We start from the raw sequence: 22,704 nt of genomic DNA on the forward strand, positions 1-22,704 counted from the left end.
AAGTAATAAATTGATGCGGTAAAATTTCATACTATTAAGTGATTAACAAAGATTTGAAACAGAAATTAATAAGTACGGAGTAACCAAGAAGAAGAAGCAGCTAGAAAAAATTAGTCGAGACTTTCATTCATATCAGCTAAGCCAAACGGGCTCATACTCTTTCCAAATGCCAATTACAGAGTTATAATACTCAAAAGTAAAGAAGGACTAAAATGCAAATAAAAGAACTAAATGAGAAGATGAAGAGAGACCAATCAGCAATTCAGCTAAAAGTTACTCCACTATAATATAACTAACTCAACAAATTCTGTACCCCTCCATAGCAATAGCACTGAGCCTTCAATTTCGCTGACCTTAAAAACTGATCTTCTTCACATCAACATGGAAATATAAAATTTTCTCTCCAAAACCTCAGCCAAAGAAAAATGGAGAAATCATAAGAATTACTACTATTAAACAGACAAGCAGAAGTATAAAATAGATATATAGTGTGACCAAAAAATAAGAATTAGAAACAAAAATTGTTATACTACGAACTTCAGAAAACGGAGAGGAAAGGAGTGGAAGTGAACTAGGGTTTTTGGTTTAATTCAGTAAAAATGTACGAAGAAAGTGAATATGTAGATGAAAATGTTGAGGATAGAGAAATAATGGCAGTTGATGAAGAAGAAGAACAAGCTGAAGGCGATGAGGCGCAGGAGATAACTCAGGACGATGCATGGGCAGTTATTAGTTCATATTTTGAAGAGAAAGGTCTCGTAAGGCAACAATTGGACTCGTTCGACGAGTTTATACAGAATACAATGCAAGAAATTGTTGATGAAACTGCTGATATTGAGATCCGTCCTGAATCTCAGCATAATCCTAGTCGTCAACCTGATTTCGTTGAGGTTTAATTTAATTCCGAGATTTGCTTGCTGTTTTTTCAATATTATGTAGAAATTCTGTTTTGGAATTTGTTTTTGGACTGTAAACGAAGTAAAGAACTAAACTTCATCAAATTGATTAGTTTGTTATTTTAACAATATCAGCCAGACATAAACAACTGAAATTCAACGTCAACTTTGGCACTTATCATTTAGGTTGCAATATTTTTGGGGATATATGCATCAATAACAACATGCACTTTAATTTCGAGCTAGTTGTGGTTGGTTATATGAATTTTTAGCTCCATTTGAGCTCACTACTCAATAGAGATGCTCTGAACCTTACACCTATTATTGCACTATCATACAATATCTATCAATTTTAAAATACTCTATGTCAAATATGGGACTTAATGTAAGTGTTCCAATAATGATTAGCCTTAATCTCAACTAGTTGATATTGCCTATAAAGATACTTTGCTTTCCTTATTTGTCATGAGGCTTAATTAATTTGAGCATGTGCATGATCTTGATTGGCACCAATGGCTGTAATAACTTATTACTATTTGATGTAAAATGAATTAAATTGTTTTTGGTTCTTATTCTGCAGACAATCTATAAGATCAAGTTTACTCAGATATACTTGAGTAGACCTATGATGACAGAGTCTGATGGAGAGACTAATACTTTGTTTCCAAAGGCTGCAAGGTTAAGGAACTTAACATACTCCTCCCCTCTATATGTTGATGTGAAGAAGGAAGTAATAAAGAAAGGTCATGACTATGAAGAAGTCACCGAGAATCAGGAATTTACCAAAGTTTTCATTGGAAAGGTAACAAAATGTGGATCCATCAACTTATAGTATTAGTATTTTGATTTCGGGTCTTTTAACTGCCTGCTGAGTGTCATTTTCAGGTTCCAATAATGCTTCGATCAAGCTACTGCAGCTTGTATAACCTATCAGAGAAAGATTTAGCTGAGTTGGGAGAGTGTCCTTATGATCAAGGTGGATATTTCATAGTCAATGGGAGTGAAAAAGTTCTGATTGCACAGGAGAAAATGAGCAGTAATCACGTTTATGTATTCAAGAAAAGACAGCCAAACAAGTATGCATATGTAGCAGAAGTTCGGTCTATAGCTGAGGGCCAAAACAAGGCGCCTAGCAGCATGTTTGTTAGGATGCTTTCTAGGTCCAATGCTAAGGTTGTAACAGAACTAATTCCTTTTAAGGATGAATATACGCTTGTATCTATAGTTCATTTTTGCTTTAGGTCTTAAGGAACTTTTATCTGCTTTGTGACAGGGGGCCTCTGGGCAATATATACGTGCCACTCTTCCATACATACGGACTGAAATTCCAATTATAGTTGTCTTCAGGGCATTAGGATTTGTCGCAGACAAGGATATATTGGCGCATATCTGTTATGATTTTGCTGACACACAAATGATGGAATTACTCCGCCCTTCCTTGGAAGAGGCTTTTGTGATTCAAAACCAGCAGGTATTGTTTTAGTTCGTTGGACTTCTGATGGAATCTTCTGTTAAGATATAATCTGTTCTAACATAAATATTTCCTCTTAACAAATTTTGGTAGGTTGCACTTGACTATATTGGCAAAAGAGGATCTACTGTTGGTTTCACAAGAGAAAGGAGAATTAAGTTGGGAACTTATTGATAGTCAGTTTTGGTGTTTTTGTGTTTCTCTATTGCTTAGTAGTACTTGTTATCTGCATTTTGCAGGTATGCAAAAGAGATCCTCCAAAGGGAGATGCTTCCACATGTTGGTACTAGGGAGTATTGTGAAACTAAGAAGGCCTACTATTTCGGGTGAGCCTGTGAACCTGAATTTGGAATTTATGAATATGGTTAAATAATCACTGACATAGAGTTGCCTTCATTTTTTACCAGCTACATCATCCATCGGCTTTTACTCTGTGTACTAGGACGGAGGCCTGAAGATGATAGGGATCATTATGGAAATAAAAGACTGGATCTTGCTGGCCCTTTACTTGGTGGCTTATTCCGAATGGTCTGCAATTTGTTGAAATATTTTGGTTGGAGAAGCTGAGGACAATTCCTAGTAATAATAAATCTTGATATTTATGCAGCTATTCAGAAAGCTAACCAGGGATGTGAGATCCTATGTTCAAAAGGTCAATATCTTGGTTTCTTTTCATGCCCTATCTATTTGCATATATGAAGCTTCTGAAAAATTAAGCAATTACTTTTGTGGGCAAGTCAGTGTGTTGACAGTGGAAAGGATGTGAATTTGCAATTTGCGATTAAAGCAAAAACAATTACAAGTGGACTTAAGTATTCTCTTGCTACTGGGAACTGGGGACAAGCAAATGCAGCTGGTACAAGAGCAGGAGTTTCACAGGTGAGCTTTTCTCTGATCATATTAACATCACTTGTATAGACTTTTTTCTTTTTCATCTTTTTCTGTTGGTTCACTTTTATATGCATATGCTTAGACAGGTTTTGAATCGTTTGACATTTGCATCTACTCTTTCTCACTTGCGTAGATTGAACTCACCAATAGGGCGCGAGGGTAATTTTCTCTTGCTCTTAGAATTGACTTCATTTGTTCTTTCGGTGGTTTCTTTGTCACCAGTCTCTTATACTTGGTAACCAGGTAAACTGGCAAAACCTAGGCAACTCCACAATTCTCACTGGGGAATGATGTGTCCAGCAGAAACGCCTGAAGGACAAGTAACATGATACATGATTTCATATGGTAATTGAGTCAAATGATTATTAGAACACTATGCAACATTATGTCTGTTGGTGATATGTCAGGCATGTGGGCTGGTAAAGAACCTTGCACTAATGGTGTACATAACAGTAGGATCAGCAGCAAATCCAATTTTGGAGTTTCTAGAGGAGTGGAGTACTGAAAATTTTGAGGTAGGCCATTCCTGGAAGATGCTCATGGATCTCAGGTTCTAGTTTTTTCACAAGTTTATGACATTCTTTTACTCTAGGAAATATCTCCCGCGGTTATTCCCCAATCTACCAAGATTTTTGTAAATGGTTGTTGGGTTGGCATTCATCGTAATCCAGATCTATTGGTTAGGACACTGAGACAGCTGAGGAGACAGGTTTTGCTACCACATTATTTTCTTCTCTTTTTTATGTAGTTTGTTGACAATCATACACTTGAGTGATGATTGTTCCTGCAAGTTTTAGATATTGACTTATGAGAATTTAAACTCTTGTTCTCATTAGGTTGACGTTAATACTGAAGTTGGAGTTGTGCGCAATATAAATTTAAAGGAACTGCGGCTATATACAGATTATGGACGCTGTAGTAGGCCGTTATTCATTGTGGAGAAAAAGAAGTTAATAATAAAGAAGAAGGATATTATCGCATTGCAGATGAGGGTATGTACTATTTACAAGATTGAATCATTCTAACCTCAGTCCCATTGACCTAGCTTGTGCTGATCTCAGGAGTCATCTGAAGATTCTGGCTGGCATGATCTTGTGGCAAAAGGATTTATTGAGTATGTTGATACAGAGGAAGAAGAGACTACAATGATTGCAATGACCATAAATGTAAGAAGTCATGAGCTGTAGATGTTGCTTTACAATGTTACTTCCTAATGATGACCAAGAAATATTGCTGCTGGCCTGCTTCTTTTGAAGCATAATCATCCATTTCTTGACTTTCAAGTGCTTCTTAGTCAATCAGAAGTAAATTTAGTGGTCTTAGACTTGAAATTTCTATAAAGCGATTTTCCTGGTTAACCTTTTAGGATCTTACAAATTCAAGGCTGAACCCTGAAGAGGCTTATTCTGAAACCTACACGCACTGTGAAATCCATCCATCTTTGATATTGGGAGTATGCGCTTCTATCATACCATTTCCTGACCATAACCAGGTGAATCTTATGTTTTATGGTATTTGTTTGATAAATGTTTCAAGACTGTTTCCCCATAATATCTAAATGTCCTATCAACTAGCATCCTTTTTCCTTTCTTAAACCCCTTCCTTATCTTCTGCTATATTGTCTATAATTTCAACATGATGCAGTCCCCTCGTAACACATACCAATCAGCTATGGGAAAACAAGCAATGGGGATTTATGTCACCAATTACCAATTTCGGATGGTGAGATACTTTCTATCTACTGCTGCAAGCTTTCCTCTATTCTTCAGTTCATCACTTCCAAGTGTTTTATAGTTTTTCTGATTCTTGATAATTGCTCGCTTATGCTACATACAGGATACATTGGCCTATGTACTGTATTATCCGCAGAAGCCTCTTGTTACTACACGTGCTATGGAGCACTTGCATTTCAGGCAGCTTCCTGCTGGCATTGTAATTAAGCACCAGCTTATTGCTTGCCTTCATTATTAACTTTTTTGCTTTATAGTGATCATAACTTTTCCTGTTGGATTTGCAAAAGAATGCCATTGTTGCCATTTCCTGCTATTCTGGCTATAACCAAGAAGACTCCGTCATCATGAATCAATCTTCAATTGACCGTGGCTTCTTCCGCTCTCTATTTTTTCGTTCATATAGGTATGTAAGCCTCTTTTTATTTCATATAATCTGCTGTTTCTTTCGCTGATCAAACTCATTTCTCCGTTTTCCCTCAATAGAGATGAAGAGAAAAAGATGGGAACACTTGTTAAAGAGGATTTCGGGCGTCCTGATAGAGAAAATACCATGGTTGGTTTTTCTATTGGTCACTATCTTCCTTCAGACTCCATCCCTCTTTCTAAAAGACATTTGGACAAATAAAGAAAGAAAGGAAATAGTATAAATAATAGTTGTGCTTTTTAAATGAGTAAATCTATTTTCTACTTGTATAATGTTGGATTATGGTTATAAATTCTTGCAGGGAATGCGACATGGATCCTATGATAAATTAGATGATGATGGATTTGCGCCTCCTGTTAGTATTACTAGCAAACACCAATTCATCATTCTGCTTCATTGAGATGTGCTTAAAATTTTGATCTCTGATATTTTTTGCTGATGCTAGGGAACAAGAGTTTCTGGTGATGATGTTATAATTGGAAAGACCACACCCATTTCTCAAGATGATGCTCAGGGACAATCAGCAAGATACACACGAAAAGACCACAGTACAAGTCTACGGCATAGTGAAACTGGAATTGTGGATCAGGTCCCTAATCCCTATACATTTAATTGTGCTTCAGTTTTCCTAGTCCTTTCCCTATTAAGGGGAAACTCTTCAGAATGAGAATTTTAAAAAAAAAAATTGTGATGGTTTTGTCCATATTTCTTGTTTGCCTTTATTTTCAGTTTTAATCATTTGCTAAATATCTTGTTAATCAGTTGTTTCCTTGCTTTAAGTAGGTTCTTTTGACAACAAATGCAGATGGACTGAGATTTGTCAAAATAAGGATGAGATCTGTCAGAATTCCACAAATTGGAGATAAATTCAGCAGCAGGCATGGACAAAAAGGAACGATAGGAATGACTTATACACAAGAAGACATGCCATGGAACATTGAAGGCATCACCCCAGATATCATTGTGAATCCACATGCCATTCCTTCTCGTATGACAATTGGTCAGCTAGTTGAGTGTATTATGGGGAAGGTTGCTGCTCACATGGGAAAGGAAGGAGATGCTACCCCTTTTACTGATGTTACTGTAAGTTCAGGAAGTCACTTTATAAAAATAAAGACTTCGAAATTGTAAATGCAATTGAAACAATACACATCTTCAGATTTATATAATAATGAGAGAAAAAATGTGTTTGAGTTAGTACTATATTTAGAGATGAAAGAATGTGCCAGGAGGTTCATGAACTACTGGTTTATCTAATAAAAATAAGGGATTAGGACTTTTTATTGAATATGATTGATGATGCGTTCACAGAGACAGATTACAAAAATGAACTAACCATTTAATACTTTCAGGTGGATAATATCAGCAAAGCTCTGCACAGGTGTGGTTATCAGATGCGTGGTTTTGAGAGAATGTATAATGGTCATACAGGCCGTGTATTGACCGCAATGATATTCTTGGGGCCAACTTATTACCAGAGGCTGAAGCACATGGTGGATGATAAGATCCATTCTCGTGGTCGTGGTCCTGTGCAGATTCTCACTAGACAGCCTGCTGAAGGAAGATCTCGGGATGGAGGCCTACGATTTGGGGAGATGGAGCGTGACTGTATGATCGCTCATGGGGCTGCACATTTCCTCAAAGAGAGGCTATTTGATCAAAGCGATGCTTACAGAGTTCATGTATGCCAGCAATGTGGTTTAATTGCAATTGCTAATCTAAAAAAAATGTCATTTGAGTGCAGATCTTGCAGGAACAAAACTGATAATGTTCAGGTACAATCCTCCTTTTGCTACCTTTGTTCAGCTCTCCAAATTGTGCACACACCCAATTTGTTAAAAGACCTTAATACTTTTTGCTGATCTTCCTGGACATGCCTGAAATGTGTAGGTGTATATTCCTTATGCCTGCAAGCTTCTGATTCAAGAGCTCATGTCAATGGCAATCGCACCAAGAATGCTTACAAAGGAACCAAAACCATCCAGTGGAAAGAAAGCATCCTGACGGCAACTCCCCTTTTAAACTCTAGTTCTGCACACTTGGTCTATCTACTGGACATCCTAATGATTTTTCTGGATATTAGAAATTGCAAGATTACAGTGCAAATATAAATGAACTCTTTCCTTAGTGTTTCCAATAGCTTGTGCTATGTCAAAGCGGAAGTCAACTGGTTGAACCTGTGACTTTAACGAAGTGCCCTTACAGAATGAGACTGCAAATAGTACAAGTATGTTCAGGTTAGCAGGGAGATTGCACAACTCAGTTTTGATTGTTAACATTCCAAGTTCCATGATGTCATAACCAAAACAATAATAAACGTTCCTTCCCATCCTGATGCATTCTATGCCTAATCTCCCAATCATTGCTACCAATAAATGATCTACCTGACCTGAGTAACACATCATGAGAAAGCACCTTGGTAGCTAAGTCCTCTCACTGAGCCATTGGTATTTGACTGCTAATTTTCTTTGTTCATTTAATAAACATTGAAGTAGATTATTAAACTAAATATTCTATTTTTGTTTTTAATTAGATGTCATCAAATAGAATCTTTTATAGACAGTAAAGTTTGATCGCATCTAGATTTTTGCTTATTTTTTAAATGTCACTGTCGTTCATAAGAATGCAATCTCACTCAGGCAAGAGACAGAAAGAGAAAAATATCCTAGTAATATATTAATTTATACGGATAGGTGTAAGGAATCTTTACAACAGCACTTGAGCAGAAGTTTGAGAAATGAAAGGCTCCAATATGTTACTATTGTTGAATCATTATGATAATCAGACCATAAGAAAACTCAATGCATTACTGAAAGTAGAAACAGCAGGATAACAATAAGATAAACCAGCAAAATAAGTTAGCAGCTTTGTCAAGCAAAGACAGACTTCTATTTAGAACTAAGAGATAGAAACATCTTGATCAAGATCTAGCTCAAAATGAACTAGCATTCAGCTTATCCAGGGTCTTCTGCAGATCTTCTTTAAAGGTATGCATTGAACTCTCAAACTCCCCCACCCTTGCCATCATATTTTCAATAGACTCCTTTATAGCAGTGCATTCAGGGTTACAAGGCTGCAAAATAAACCAAAAATTAAATCAACAATTTTATTCACCTCAGTCTAATACAAGGTCTTAACAACATAGAAAATACTACTGAAATGTACCCCAGGAGATGTAACGTGAGCCTGATTCTCAGTAGCTGGAGAAACTGCGATTGTGGACACAACCTGTGTTTCCTTGGAGTCTGGCATAATCTCAGCAGAAGAGCAGACAGTATTTTCTGCAGAATTAGAAGCAATTTCCTTAACATCTTCATTTGATGTTGGCTGGGCTACAACAACCAGTAACTCAGCCTCTTGAAGAAAGAATTCTCGGGTTTCATCATAGTCCAGTATTGTAGTGTCTGTTTCAGACAACAGATCATGGTACTTCTCCCACATCTCTTCAGGTGACATGGAATAAGACAATGAATCATCAGCCTTCTCAACTGTATCTTTAGGTTCCCCAGTCAATAGCTCTGTTTCCTTACTATCATTGGACACACACACACCAGGGACTAATAGAGAAGTGATTTCTTTTTCTCTAGTATCATCAGACACCACTCCCAAAGATTCATTTTCTTTCAAATTTTCACCAGACTCTTTGCTTTCAGTAATGCAGTCGGCATTTTGAGACACAACCGGTACATCATTTGACACTACATTGTCCACATTGGATATGATATTCAACAAGGGAAATTCATTTTCTTCGATTGCATTATCATCTACAGTTGCAACCTTAGTTTCATCAGCAACTTCTCCAAGGGACTGATTGGATTGTTCCAATTCCTTGTCAACAGAAGCTGCTTCATGCAAAATAGCACCTTTGGCCAACTTTTCAATTGGTATAGTCAATTTGACAGTAGAAACTGTGGTAAAATCCGCATGAGTAAATCAATAATGAGCAAAAAGAATCACACAAATTTAGAACTTAGGAAGGGATATAAGCAGTGGCGAACGCACATGGTGGCAAGCGGGTTCAACTAAACCCGGTTCATCAAAAAATAATACTCCCTCCGGTTCACAATAAGTGTCCAATTTGCTTTTAGCACGCCTATTAAGAAAATAATAAATTCTATACAAAAATAACTACTATGACTAAACTAGTCCTAATTAAACATTTAATGTGAGGAGTAAGAAAACTTTTTAGGCATATGTACATAGGGGTTATTTTGTAAAAACAAATTGAATTCTTTCTTGATTACATAACTGGACACTTATTTTGAACCAAAATGAAAAAGTAAATTGGACACTTATTGTGAACCGGAGGGAGTANTCTTAAATACGGGTGCACATTTATGTGACCCAAATCCAAATCTCAACGAAGTCGAAATGTGTCAAAAATTGCGGGTGCATTTATGTGACGCGATTCGAGACATGTTTTCACGACGTTGCAATTCTCTTAAAATAATGATAATAAAAGCGGTTCAAAGTTAAAAGGTACATAGATTAAAACATGTTTTGAAATCAGATAAATAAGCCAAATATGACAGTTGAGCGACCGTGCTAGAACCACGGAACCCGGGAATGCCTAACACCTTCTCCCAGGTTAACAGAATTCCTTACTCGAATTTCTGGTTCGCGGACTGTTAACAGAGTCATAATTTCCTCGATTCGGGATTCAACCGGTGACTTGGGACACCATAAATCTCCCAAGTGACGACTATGAATCTCTTAATAAACGAATCCCGTTTCGATTGACCTTTAATTGGAAAAACTCCTTTACACCCTTGCGGGTGTAGAAAAAAGGAGGTGTGACGGGGGGCAGCGTACCGGGAATATAGAAGCTTCACCGGCTTTGCAACTTGTCCGAACCTCATTCTAAAATTGGATATGACTCTAACAGAAGAGAAGTTACACGAAGTGCACCCTTCCCAGATGATTTAGAAGACTCAGAGAGAAGAGGGTTTCGTAGCTATTTATACACAATCCAAACAATATCAAAGCGATAAAAGCGGCATTTAGCACATTAGGCTCAAATGTGTAAAAATCAGATAATAAATAAAGCAAGGTATAACAGTTATTCTAAGCTCGAATTCTGAACCCTGAACCAGAAGTTCTGGGTTCTTATCCCCAACAGAGTCGCCAGAGCTGTCACACCTCTTTTTTACACACCCGAAGGTATATATAGGGAGTTTTTCCACTTTAAGTGACATTATTCGAAATAAGATTATTTATTCAATTCAGAGTCGCCACTTGCGATAGTTTATTTGGTGTCCCAAGTCACCGGTTTATTTTAAATCCCAAATCGAGGAAATTTCGACTTTCCTTTTGAAGTCTGCGAACCAGAAATTCTGAATAAGGAATTCTGTTAACCCGAGGGAAGGTGTTAGGCACCCCCGGATTCCGTGGTTCTAGCACGGTCGCTTAAACTATTATAATTGGCCTATTATCTGACTAAATAAATGTTTTAGCCTATGGTATATTTTAACTTATTAACCACTTTTAATTAATTTTAGGAAGATTCAACGTTATCTAAAACATGTCTTAAACCAAGTTACATGAAATGCACCTGCGGTCCACAACACATTTTATCTAACGTTGTTGAGAATTGGAGTTGGGTCACATGAAATGCACACCCGAGTTTAGAAAATTAATTTTTAAAATAGCGCGCCTAAAGCAACTACGTCCTTTCAAGTTTGCGAGGGTCATGGAAAATTCACTAATCGCACACCTCGATTCTAATTGTTCAAATAATTTCTCATTTAAAATTATGAGGGCCATAGACTATTGGTGTTATTTATTATGGCACACCTCAACTAATTAAAAGTCTAGCTAATTTAAAAGGGTCAAAGAAATTATAATCAATTGAGGCTAAGGTTCGAACTTAACTTAATAATTAAAGGCTTGCATTAAACTAAAATAATCGTTCAATTTTCAAGGCTTGGGCCAGCAGTAGTCATCAGCTGAGATGACTGTATCGAAGAGAAAACAGACCCACACATGATAAAACGTACGATTCTCCAATTCACAAGGGCCTTCAGGTTTGGGCCCAAAATGAGCCCAATTTTAGTGGAAGAATGAACACCAAAGACATAGAACATGAAATTGAATTAATATTTTTTAAATTCTGAATTTTAACTATTTAACGACAAATCAACTAGCTGAAACTTCTGAATTTTAGCTTTTATGCATTTTGGGCCAAGTCTGCTGTGGAAAAAATCCGGTAGCAACAAATAAACGAGCTACTGGGCTCAAGAAGCAAGCCCAAGTAGCAATGGCATACCATCCTTCCTTGCAAATGGCCTCAAAGTCCAAGGCCCAAGGAACTTAAACCTTGCAAAAGCCAAGGCTGAAGAGCAGGACTCCATGTCGAGTCCATACCAACACAGAAGCTTTAAAGGCTACTAACTCACATTACACTAAAAAACAACAGCACATTCTTGACTTTCAATTACACTGACAACAAAACCATCCAGATGTTCATGCTTAAATTCAATTCTAAGTTAATTCACGCATAGACATGTGACATGTAGCCTCAGCTAAATCCTTTCTCAATACTAATAGTAACAGAATCCAGAAATTAACACCATTCGCTTGAATTCAAAATCATACCTAACTCTCAAATAGCACAGATTCATTTTTACAGCACATTAATGACATGAGACAACTGAGATAACATGTATAATATCGGATCTGCTACAAAACACTAGGAGTCTGTTTGGAAAGCCACCCTGTAATTGGAATTGGTGTAATTACTAGGGTAGTAATTACACAGCCTAGTAATTACACAGTTGTGTAATTACGACGACCTGTTTGTTTGTCATAGAGTAATTACAGTATAATTACATATTTACTTTTTGGTTGCGCAAGTGTAATTACACAGTTAGATTAAATTTTAAATTAAATAATTATTGAAACTTAAAAGTTAATATAATAAATATATGCTTATAAACCTTTATATGTATTAATCATATTATATTTGGTATTTAAGATGTATATTTTTTTCTTGAATATACGCCAATTTAGTAATCATATATTTATAACTAATATTGTATATATATATATATATATATACATATAAATTAAAAATATACGTTTTGTAAGAACATCATGGAATTCATTTTTGATAAAATAAATTAATATTTTAAATATAATCGTAACATTATTCAATTGTTTCACAAAACTAATCTATCATTTCTACCTAAAAAATGAACAACATGTAATGTGAGCCAATACTACTAAAACAAGTAAATTAGAACCATGAATATAACATAATTTCAAAATTTAAAAAAAAATATAGTTTAACATATGTCGAATTACAACATAATAATAGTAAGTTCCACTGCAACTTAAGATTAGGAAACATGATAAGTTTATAACCATATTCAACAACGAAATTTTAATTTAATTGCAACACTCATTATATGCCAAGTTTGTCAATGTCTCATTATTTTTAATATTAGGAGGTGTAGTTTCAAAAATAAAAAAAATAAAAAAATAAAAATATAAGCAATTACATGGAATCACAAGAAGTAAAGATAGAGAAATAAAAGATAAATAATGTAAAAATAAAAATATATTTTAAAACTTCAAAAGAAATTAAAAAGTAAAAATAAAATTTAAAATTTAAAATAGTAGAAATAAAAAGTTATAAAGAAAATAAATTAAAATAAAAACAAAAAGGAAAGAAACTAAAAAGCAACCTTGTAATTACACAGTGTAATTACCACCAATTCTCACCTCCCCCTTGAGAATTGGAGAGTGTAATTACACCCCCTCCAATTACACCCAATTCCATGCTGACCAAGTAATTACTTGGTCAAACAAACATGTCAAACTGTGTAATTACACCCAATTACACCCAAATCCATTTCCAAGATGGCTTTCCAAACAGGCTCTAAAAATAAAATATTCAAAAACTACAACAGATACCATGATTTGCACTTCTCTTCCTATTACAATAAAACTGCGATGAGCTAGACGTCCTATCACTCATGTATACTCATGATTTGCACTTCTCTTCTTATTAGAATTGTACTTTATTTAGGATTCCCCTACTATATAATGGGGACCCCAATCATTTGTAACGCATCAATCATTGAGAGAAGAATATACATATTTCACTTTTTTGCTTACTGTTCATCTGATTTGCCTTATTATTTTATTGGTCTTATCCATCTACCTCGAGGTCGCCATTGCTCGAGGTCGAGGTCTGCTTACACGACTGGTATGACTTGCCTTACTCTTTGATTTATACATTAGACTCCTTGTTTATCAATTAGTATTGGATTAAATCACATATCTTTAAGACCTCAATACAAGTTTAATTGTTACTCGGATTTTAGGGTAAACAGTTTGGCGTCCACCGTGGGGATAAAGATAATAGTGATTATTTCAGTACTGCTTCTGGTAACACACGTTATTTTCACACTTGTTCTTGTCAAGAATTTTTTGTTCTCGGGTTAAGACATGTCAAACTCACAAAACGCACCCGTACATGGCGATGATGGTCTAGGATTTCACGGGGAAAACAACAATGTAGTTGCTCCGGGAGCCGGTGTACTACCGATTAACCCTGGGGAAGTGCCGATTGTGGAACCAGTCGATGTTAGTTCACACATCGCTTTGAATGCGGATTTAGGCACAAATCCCGGTGGAAATATACGCAGGGAAGTCCGATCTGGTGGCCAAGGAACACAGGGTATAGGAGATGGGGGAGTTATCCTCCAAGTAATATTCGAGATGCTACAAGCTCAACAGGTTTCTATCGATCAGCTTCAAAGTCAGCATAAAACTCCAAGTGTGGTCGAACCAGAAAACACTCACCGTACAAAGTCGGTGCCAGAAAGATCGAGCGGTAATGGATCGGGGACTGATCTTGCAATCATGAAGATGCTCGAGGAGATCACCAAAAGAATCGAGTCGGGAGAGAAGAAAATCGAAGATAATGACAAGAGAGTGGAGACATACAACTCTCGTGTTGATCAAATACCGCGGGCACCCCCGATCTTGAAAGGTTTAGATGCCAAGAAGTTCGTGCAAAAGCCATTTCCTCATAGTGCGGCTCCGAAGCCATTCCTAAGAAGTTCCATATGCCAGTTATACCTAAATACAACGGGACGAGCGATCCTAATGAACACATCACTTCATACACATGCGGGATTAAAGGAAACGACTTAAATGATGATCAGATCGAGTCGGTTTTGTTGAAAAAATTTGGAGAAACATTGTCAAAGGGAGCAATGATTTGGTACCACAACTTGCTACCAAATTCCATCGATTCGTTTGCTATGTTAGCAGTCGCCTTCGTGAAGGCACATGCTGGGGCATAAAGGTCGCAACAAGGAAATCGGATGTTTTTAAGATAAGACAAAGGGGTGATGCTGAAACTAGTTCGAGAAGAGCAAGGTACGCAATTTCCTGTTTATTACGTAAATCGAACCTTAGGAGATGCTGAAACTAGGTATCCACACTTAGAGAAACTGGCACTTGCATTAATAAGCACATCTAGAAAGTTAAAACCATATTTCCAGTGTAACCCCATATGTGTGTTAATCACTTATCTTCTTCGAAATATTTTGCATAAGCCCGAGTTATCGGGCCGATTGGCCAAATGGGCCGTCAAACTTGGCGGGTACGATATCGAATATCAACCCCGAACGGCCATCAAGTCTCAAATATTAGCTGACTTCGCGGCCAGTATTATGCCAAGCCTCGTACCCGAAGTGGAGAAAGAACTTCTACTAAAATCGGGTACATCATCGGGGGTATGGACCATCTTCACGGACGGTGCCTCGAATGTAAAAGGGTCCGGGCTTGGCATCGTTTTGAAGCCACGTACATGTAACACTATTAGACAATCTATCAAAACTTCTAGGTTGACTAACAATGAGGCCGAGTATGAGGCCATGGTTGCAGGTTTCGAGCTAGCTAAAAGCTTGGGGGCAGAAGTCATTGAAGCTAAGTGCGTTTCTCTGTTGGTGGTGAACCAAGTAAACAAAAGCTTCAAAGTTCAAAAGGATAGGATGCAAAGATATTTGGACAAGCTACAGGTAACCTTGCACCGCTTCAAGGAGTGGACTCTAGACCATGTACCTCGAGAACAAAACAGTGAGGCCGATGCACTTGCAAACTTGGGGTCATCAGTCGAGGAAGATGATATTATCTCGGGGACTGTCGTCCAATTATCGAGATCTGTAGTCGAGGAGGTTCATGCCGAGATAGATTTTACAAATTTGATTTGGGATTGGAGGAATAAGTATGTTGAATATCTAAAAAATGGGAAGCTCCCATCGGACCATAAAGAATCGAGGGATTTACGAACCAAGGCTGCTCGGTTTACATTGGATGAAGACAGTACATTATACAGAAGGACGTTCGATGGGCCATTGGCGGTATGTTTAGGGCTGGGGACACCGATTATATTTTACGAGAGATCCACGAAGCCACTTGTAGAAACACTCTGGCGCCTAGCCTTTAATTCGCAAAACTGTTAGAGCAGGAAATTACTGTGATAGCATGGCAAGAGATACTAAGGAGTTTGTTAAGATATGTGATAAATGTCAAAGCTTTGTACCAATGATTCATCGGCCCGGAGAACAACTTCATTCAGTTCTGTCCCCATGGCCTTCATGAAATGGGGAATGGACATCGTCGGTCCTCTACCAACGGCCCCAAGTAAAGCTAAGTTCATTTTGTTTATGACTGACTACTTTTCTAAATGGGTGGAAGCACAACCTTCAAGAAGGTCAGGGGAAAAGAAGTTATAGACTTCATCTGGGACCACATCGTCTGTCGATTTGGGATACCTTCCAAAATCGTATGTGACAACAGAAATCAATTCATCGGCAATAAGTTAACGGAGTTCCTCGAAGCACATAAAATAAAAAGGATCTTATCAACGTCGTATCACTCGAGCAAAAACGGATAGGCTGAATCGACAAACAAGACTATCATTCAAAACCTGAAGAAAAGGTTGAACGACGCTAAAGGGAAATGGAGAGAAGTTCTACCCGAAGTTCTTTGGGAAGATCGAACGACATTGAAGTCTAGCACGGGGGGAACCCCGTTCTCTTTAGTATATGGCTCTAAGGCCTTGATTCCAGTCGAGGTCGGGGAACCCACCGCCAGATTTCGACATGCATCGGAGGAATCAAATCATGAGGCTATGAATACTAGCCTCGAGCTAAACAAGAATTTGCACTTGTTCGGATGGCTGCACAGAAGCAAAGAAATCGAGAGATATTATAACAGAAGGACCAACCTTCAACACTTCGAAATCGGGGACTTAGTTCTAAGGAAATTCACCCTCAATACTCGAGACCCCAATGAAGGGAAACTAGGCCCGAATTGGGAAGGACCATATCAAGTCATCGGAGTAATCGGAAAAGGATCCTACAAACTTGGAACGATGGGAGGCGAACAGTTGCCAAAAAACTGGAATGTATCACTACTCAAACGATATTAATGCTAAGGTATGACCTTCTCCTTTTTTCCATTTGTGTTTAAGACTAACTCATTGCAGATGTTCGATCGAAGACGTCGAGGGCACCCTTCTAAATGAATACCTTAGGTTTTAAAGCACGCATTGCACTTTTTTCCCTTAGATCGGGTTTTATCCCAAATGGGTTTTTCCGGCGAGGTTTTTAACGAGGCAACAACTATGTGCTACCTAAGGAGAATCTTCAACAATATCCAAGGCTTCTTTTCAATCAACCTCGAATACTGGGGGGCATCACCCTCGGAGGTTGTATTTTCGAGAAAAATACTTCACGACAAAAAGGGCCTCGATAGGAAAACTTTGTGATGGACCAAACGGTCGGGTGAACTGTGTCCATGTGGAAGTCGAGTCCTAACGGTAAAACATGTACGCATGTATGAATTATTCAAAGAAGCATTCTTTCTATATCAAACACTTTATGTCTCAAAGAAATCTACTACTATACGAGCTCCATACTTGTGATTATGTGAGAAACGGCCCAAGGGCCAAAACGCAAATACACCTCGAATACTCGGGGACTATCATCGACAATCAACACATTCGAGTTGTCTAAACTCGAACTCGTAAGACCTCAAAGAGGTATCCCTCGATGTAAAATCCAAGGCCATCATACTCGGGGACTAACATTTCGAACAAGTTCAAAATGTTATAAGGAAATAAGTCCAAGAGACACACCCGAAGGCTACGGCCATATTAAAGGCTACGGCCGAAATAACGCGGCTCGGAGACGTCCGAATCCTACAATAAAAATAGGCCTTCGAATTCTATGAAAATCGGTTAATAAAGGCTACCCTCAGCAAAATAATCAAAGGGCGTCGATAAAATCAGCCCTCGAAAAACCTCAAGAGGTATCGAATTATTCACATACAAACTTGTGCTAAGGCACTAAAAATAAAAGGGTTTCGATCGACACTAAGCCCTCAAAAAACCCAATGGGTAAAAGATGCATGACAAGGCACAAACATAAAGAAATTTTTACTAAGTCTTTTAAGCCGAAAAGGGAAAATAATAGCCATAAAAGGCCATATCGGCCCAGCCTAAAAGAACCTAAGGGTCAAAACATTCAGAGTTCGAGACCTTTCTTCTCACTCAACTCGGACCTAAGGGTCCCACCATCCCGAGCTCGCATAAAATTGACTTAAGCATAGCTCGAGGATTCACCAAAAAACCTTAAGAGGTATTCTATTATAAGATAGCCCGTCGATTACTAAAAAAACCTAAGGGTTTGTTTTACTCTGAGTCTGAGCCGATGCTCACTCGATTATTGAAATTATGACATCAAAAACTAATTCTTCACGAAACGAAAACGAAGCAAATTTCATAGAAAATCGGAGACGGAGCGGAAAGGAAATAAATTCTTTTATATACATGAAGAATATTTACAATGCCCACATGGAGCCTTACACAAAATAAAAAGTCCTAAGGGCCTAATCTACTTTAGGAGTTGCATCTTTGGGAGCCACATCTTCAAGAACCTCCTCCTCGGGGGCTTCATCCTCATCTCCTCCGCTCTCGGAACCACTGGTAGAGTCTTCATCATCAGAGAGTAGAGCGGCAGCCTCGTCCTCCAAAGCTTTTGCCTTTTCTATATCAGCTGAAAGATCAAAGCCACGAGCATGCACTTCCTCGAGAGTCTCTCTCCGGGATTGTCGCCTGGCGTGGTCGATTGAGCATGACAATTTGACTTCAGCAGCAGTAGAGATCTCATGTGCCCGAATATTGGCAGCCTCGGCGTCAGCTCGATAAGAGGCCACAAATGCGTCCCTCAGATTTAGCCTTTGTAAGTTCGACGGCCGACTTAGCTTCGAGCTCCTCAATCTTTTGACTCCGGGCCAATCTTTCCACCTTCACGTTTTGAAGTTGACATTCGACCGAAGTCAGCTGGGCCCAAAGAGTGTCCTTCTCCGAAGTGAGACGATCCATATGTTGCTTCCACCCAGGGTCTCGGCCTCTTTCACCTTGATTTCCTCTCGAAGATGCTCCACCAACTCGCCCTTCTGATGGGCCAGCAAAGTCGAAGTGTTAGTCGCTAAGTCAGATAAACACATAACAAACTCCCAAAAGGTTACATTACCTGCTCAATGAGCTCGGTCTGTTCTCGATGAGCCTTCGTCAAGTCGCCTCGTAGGCCCCTGATCTCCATCTCTTTTTGAACGTAGAGGAGTTTGAGGATGTCCCTCTCTTCCGCAAGCTTCTTGATTTCGGCCTCACATCGGGAAAGCTCGGCTCGAGACTTGGAGAATGCTTGTCGGTGGAGCGTCACAGCCTTCACACAAAGAAAAGAAGTTAGGCTAAAAAAAATGAGAATAAAGCACCAGCATAAACTCACTTGCTTAAGAAGACGCTGAGCCTCGTCAAAATAAACGAAGCATCCGGGTCGGGACCATCTTCTACCCCCACAAAGCATTCCCGAAAAATATCATTCCCTTCGTGGGTCGTCCCCACGTCGGGAGTCTTCATGGCCCAGGTATCTCGATACTGCCCTTCAGAGAACACAGGGCCATGCGGAGATTCATCTATGTTAATTATCCCAAGTGATTCACTTGGGACATTCTCTTCTCTTTGGAGGGCCTCGGAATTAGGCTCTTCGGACTCACCCGCCAAATGTCCTCCAAGACGAGGTAAGCTTTTACCACCCGATGGCTCGGGGACTCTGCTCGATCTCCCCTCCGAGATTTCTTCGGTTCGAGATTGAACTGCATCAGCCATCACCGGTTCGACAGACTTCAAAGCTTCAGTTCTCCTCCTTTTCCGAGCTACCATCAAGCAGTCGGCATCCTCTCCTTCTTCTTCTTCATCTCAAAGTTGTTGGACCGCGTCTTCGGATAGGGCTGCAGGATCGGCCCTAGGATTTCGAGCCTTATTTTAGGCTTTGGGGAACTTGTTGGCTAAGCCCTTTTCCTTTTCTTCTCTTTGATTGCTTCAAAATTTCCTCTTTACCGGGCGGGGGCGGCCTCATAGAAACAGTGTCTTTGAGGCCTGCGTAAGGGGAAAGTAAGTATTTTACAGAGAAACGTCAATATATGAACAAGGGATTCACCATGGTTTTTAACTTCCCACCGGCCTTTGGCCAAATCGCGCCAACATCATTCTGCATGTGAAGAAGTGGAGGCCAGTTGTCGAACCCAACCTGCGAGATCCGGAATAGCACCAGGAAACCAAGGGGAAGCTGCGCCATCGGATAGGAGTTAGATCAAAGAAGAAATAGAGAAAGCAGAGTAGTAAGCATCATCAATCGGGCTATACTTACGTTTCATGTTCCATTCCTCGGGGAATGGCATCCTTTCGGCAGGAATTAAGTCGGAGGTCTTGACTCGGACAAACCGGCCATCCATCCTCGGTCCTTGTCCTCATCTATGCTAGAGAATAGCGCCTTCTAGGATCGACGCTAGAGATTTATCAAACCGCCTCGATAGAGGCAAGGGCTGTATAGCCTGATCAGGTGGTCGAGGGTAAAAGACATCCTCTTGACCTTGCCCGAGAAATATCTGAGCAAATTAACGATGCACCAAAAAGAAGGGTAGATCTAGGCAAGGGTCACCCGATATTGGTGACAAAAGTTGAGAATGACTGGATCTACATAACCCAGTACTGGATCTACGGGACCCAGTGTGAAAGGATAAGTATACTCACTTAAGTATCCTTCCACGTGAGTGGTGATGTCCTCTTCGGGGGAAGGAATCACCACCTCCTTATCCTCCTAGTTACAATCCATTTTCACCTGCTCTAGATCGTCTTCAGTCATCGAGCAGATGTATCGAGACATGGGCTCGCATCGGCCTAGAACTGATGCAGGCTTATTGATTTTGAAATCGGAAGATAGCTCGCATGGCCCAGGAATGCACTCCACGTTACGAGGTGGCACCGTCGTTCTACCACTGGCTGGCCGCGATGATGAGGAGGCTTTTTCTTTCTGAGGGACGGTTTTAGATGTGTTGGCCATCGCTGTTGAGAAACTTAGAAGAAGAGAAGAAGTTGATGTTAGAACAAGTGCAAGTTGAAGAGAGGATGGACTCAGAGAAGATGAAGAAACTAGTGAGGATTTGCGAAAGGTTTGAGAAGTAAAGATTGTAAGGGTTGTGAAAGTGACCTATTTATAGTGGCCGCTTCAACGGTTCGGGGAAGCCAATGGCCGACCATCAACTGCCTTCAATTAATTACCTTGGGAACTATGCAGACGCGACCTTTCAATCACTTCTGTCGCAGACATCACGGGATTGACATCATGATGGAGGCATCAGAGGATCGAGGATCAGATTGTTTCTTATCATCTTACTCTAAGAAACGCGGGGACTATCTGTATATGGTCGAAATCACGTATGATCGATTTTGTGATCTCGAGGGTCATAGGAGAGAACATGTTCGAAATGGACCGGGCTCGAGCCCGAGGGCAGAGTACAAGACTCGAAGATCGAAGTGCTCGATGAACACCGAGGCCAAGTATGACCAACCTCGAGATAATACCGTAATGGTTTCATAACAGAAAGAGCGAGATTCCCGCATCGGCCCTAGGATCACGGCGTCAAATCCGGAACGAATTTGTACTAGGCGGTTAGACAGCTGTATAATAAGATTCCCTACTACAATTAAAATTGTACCTCATATAGGATCCCCCTACTATATAAAGGGGACCCCAATCATTTCTAACGCATCAATCATTGAGAGAAGAATATACATATTTCATTTTCTTGCTTACTGTTCATTTGATTTGCCTTATTATTTTATTGTTCTTATCCACCTACCTCGAGGTCGCCATTGCTCGAGGTCGAGGTCTACTTACACGACTGGTTTGACTTGCCTTACTCTTTGATTTATACATTAGATTCCTTGCAATTAGTATTGGATTAAATCACATATTTTTAAGACCTCAATACAAATTTAATTGTTACACGGATTTTAGGGTAAACACCCTTCAACGGGCATCACGCAATGTAAATTCGGATTAATCGAGACATTAATGCAAGTACCGAACGAGTGAACTCCTCTCCCCCACCCAAAAAAAAAGACGCGATCCTAGGACCTCCTTCCCTAGACGTAGACATGAGTTTTTTAACAAACTTATGCTATATCCTATTTAAAGTTTAATACAATTCTATCTTCTTACTTTCATTTTCATTGGTATTGTGCCCGAAAATTCTGTTCCCGGAACTACTGTTTCTATTATTTTGTCTCCATCCCGGAATGTATTGCATGTATCTCTAGACTTTTGCTTACTTTTCAAATGTCATTGCTCTTAAGTACGTAAATAGTGTGCGGACTATTTTAACGTTATTCTTATTGACATTCTAAATGAGTTCTTACATTATTATTTTTGTTTGCTCACACTATACACCTCTTAGGGAGATATTATAAACTTATTCACACTCAGGAAAGAGACAAATAAAGAGAAGGATCTTAAAGTACAAAGACTTTTGAATAGATTCCTATTAATATGTTAATTTATCATTACACGGATAGGTGTAGGGAATCTTTACAACACCACTTAAGCAAGAGATTGAGAAATTGAGATGGATCCAACATGTTAAGAATTTTGAACCGCATTATGATAGCCAGATAACAAGGAAACTCAATGCATTACTGAAAGTAGAAACTGTGGGATATGTTGGGAATTAAAAAATAATAATTCCGCCCAGGAATAATACCCACGATAAATAACAATAACACAAGATAGTAACAACGACACCAAATATTTTAACGGGATAAAATACAATACCCCAGTGGAGCAATATTACCACTATAATATTACAACTTAGTAGTGTCAAGAGACTACTACAAGTTCGAAAGAAATAACACTNACGGCCTGGTCC

General features: G+C 38.9%; 2 protein-coding genes across 2 annotated transcripts; one reads left to right on the top strand and one right to left on the bottom strand.

Moving 5' to 3' along the window:
- Positions 1-376: 376 nt before the first annotated feature.
- LOC109208291 (DNA-directed RNA polymerase II subunit 2-like) lies at positions 377-7,856 on the top strand. Its single transcript, XM_019371378.1, has 25 exons — positions 377-890; positions 1,477-1,698; positions 1,782-2,069; positions 2,170-2,367; positions 2,461-2,525; positions 2,607-2,693; positions 2,775-2,895; positions 2,975-3,019; positions 3,109-3,246; positions 3,345-3,417; positions 3,502-3,578; positions 3,666-3,773; positions 3,851-3,967; positions 4,095-4,250; positions 4,320-4,424; positions 4,625-4,750; positions 4,903-4,980; positions 5,095-5,190; positions 5,279-5,394; positions 5,475-5,544; positions 5,717-5,770; positions 5,861-6,004; positions 6,199-6,498; positions 6,768-7,190; positions 7,306-7,856. Exons 1-25 carry the CDS (start codon positions 600-602, stop codon positions 7,417-7,419), a joined length of 3,612 nt encoding a protein of 1,203 aa, XP_019226923.1. The 5' UTR covers positions 377-599; the 3' UTR covers positions 7,420-7,856.
- A 291-nt stretch (positions 7,857-8,147) lies between these two features.
- On the bottom strand, positions 8,148-11,765 carry LOC109208286. The gene is made up of 3 exons (XM_019371372.1): positions 11,681-11,765; positions 8,581-9,323; positions 8,148-8,488 (listed from the first exon to the last, which is right to left on the bottom strand). The coding sequence occupies exons 1-3, from the start codon at positions 11,763-11,765 to the stop codon at positions 8,348-8,350; spliced, it is 969 nt and encodes a 322-aa protein (XP_019226917.1). The 3' UTR covers positions 8,148-8,347.
- Between the last annotated feature and the right edge of the window lie 10,939 nt (positions 11,766-22,704).

The sequence above is a fragment of the Nicotiana attenuata genome, unplaced genomic scaffold, assembly GCF_001879085.1.
Source record: "Nicotiana attenuata strain UT unplaced genomic scaffold, NIATTr2, whole genome shotgun sequence".
In the NCBI taxonomy this organism is placed as follows: domain Eukaryota; kingdom Viridiplantae; phylum Streptophyta; class Magnoliopsida; order Solanales; family Solanaceae; genus Nicotiana; species Nicotiana attenuata.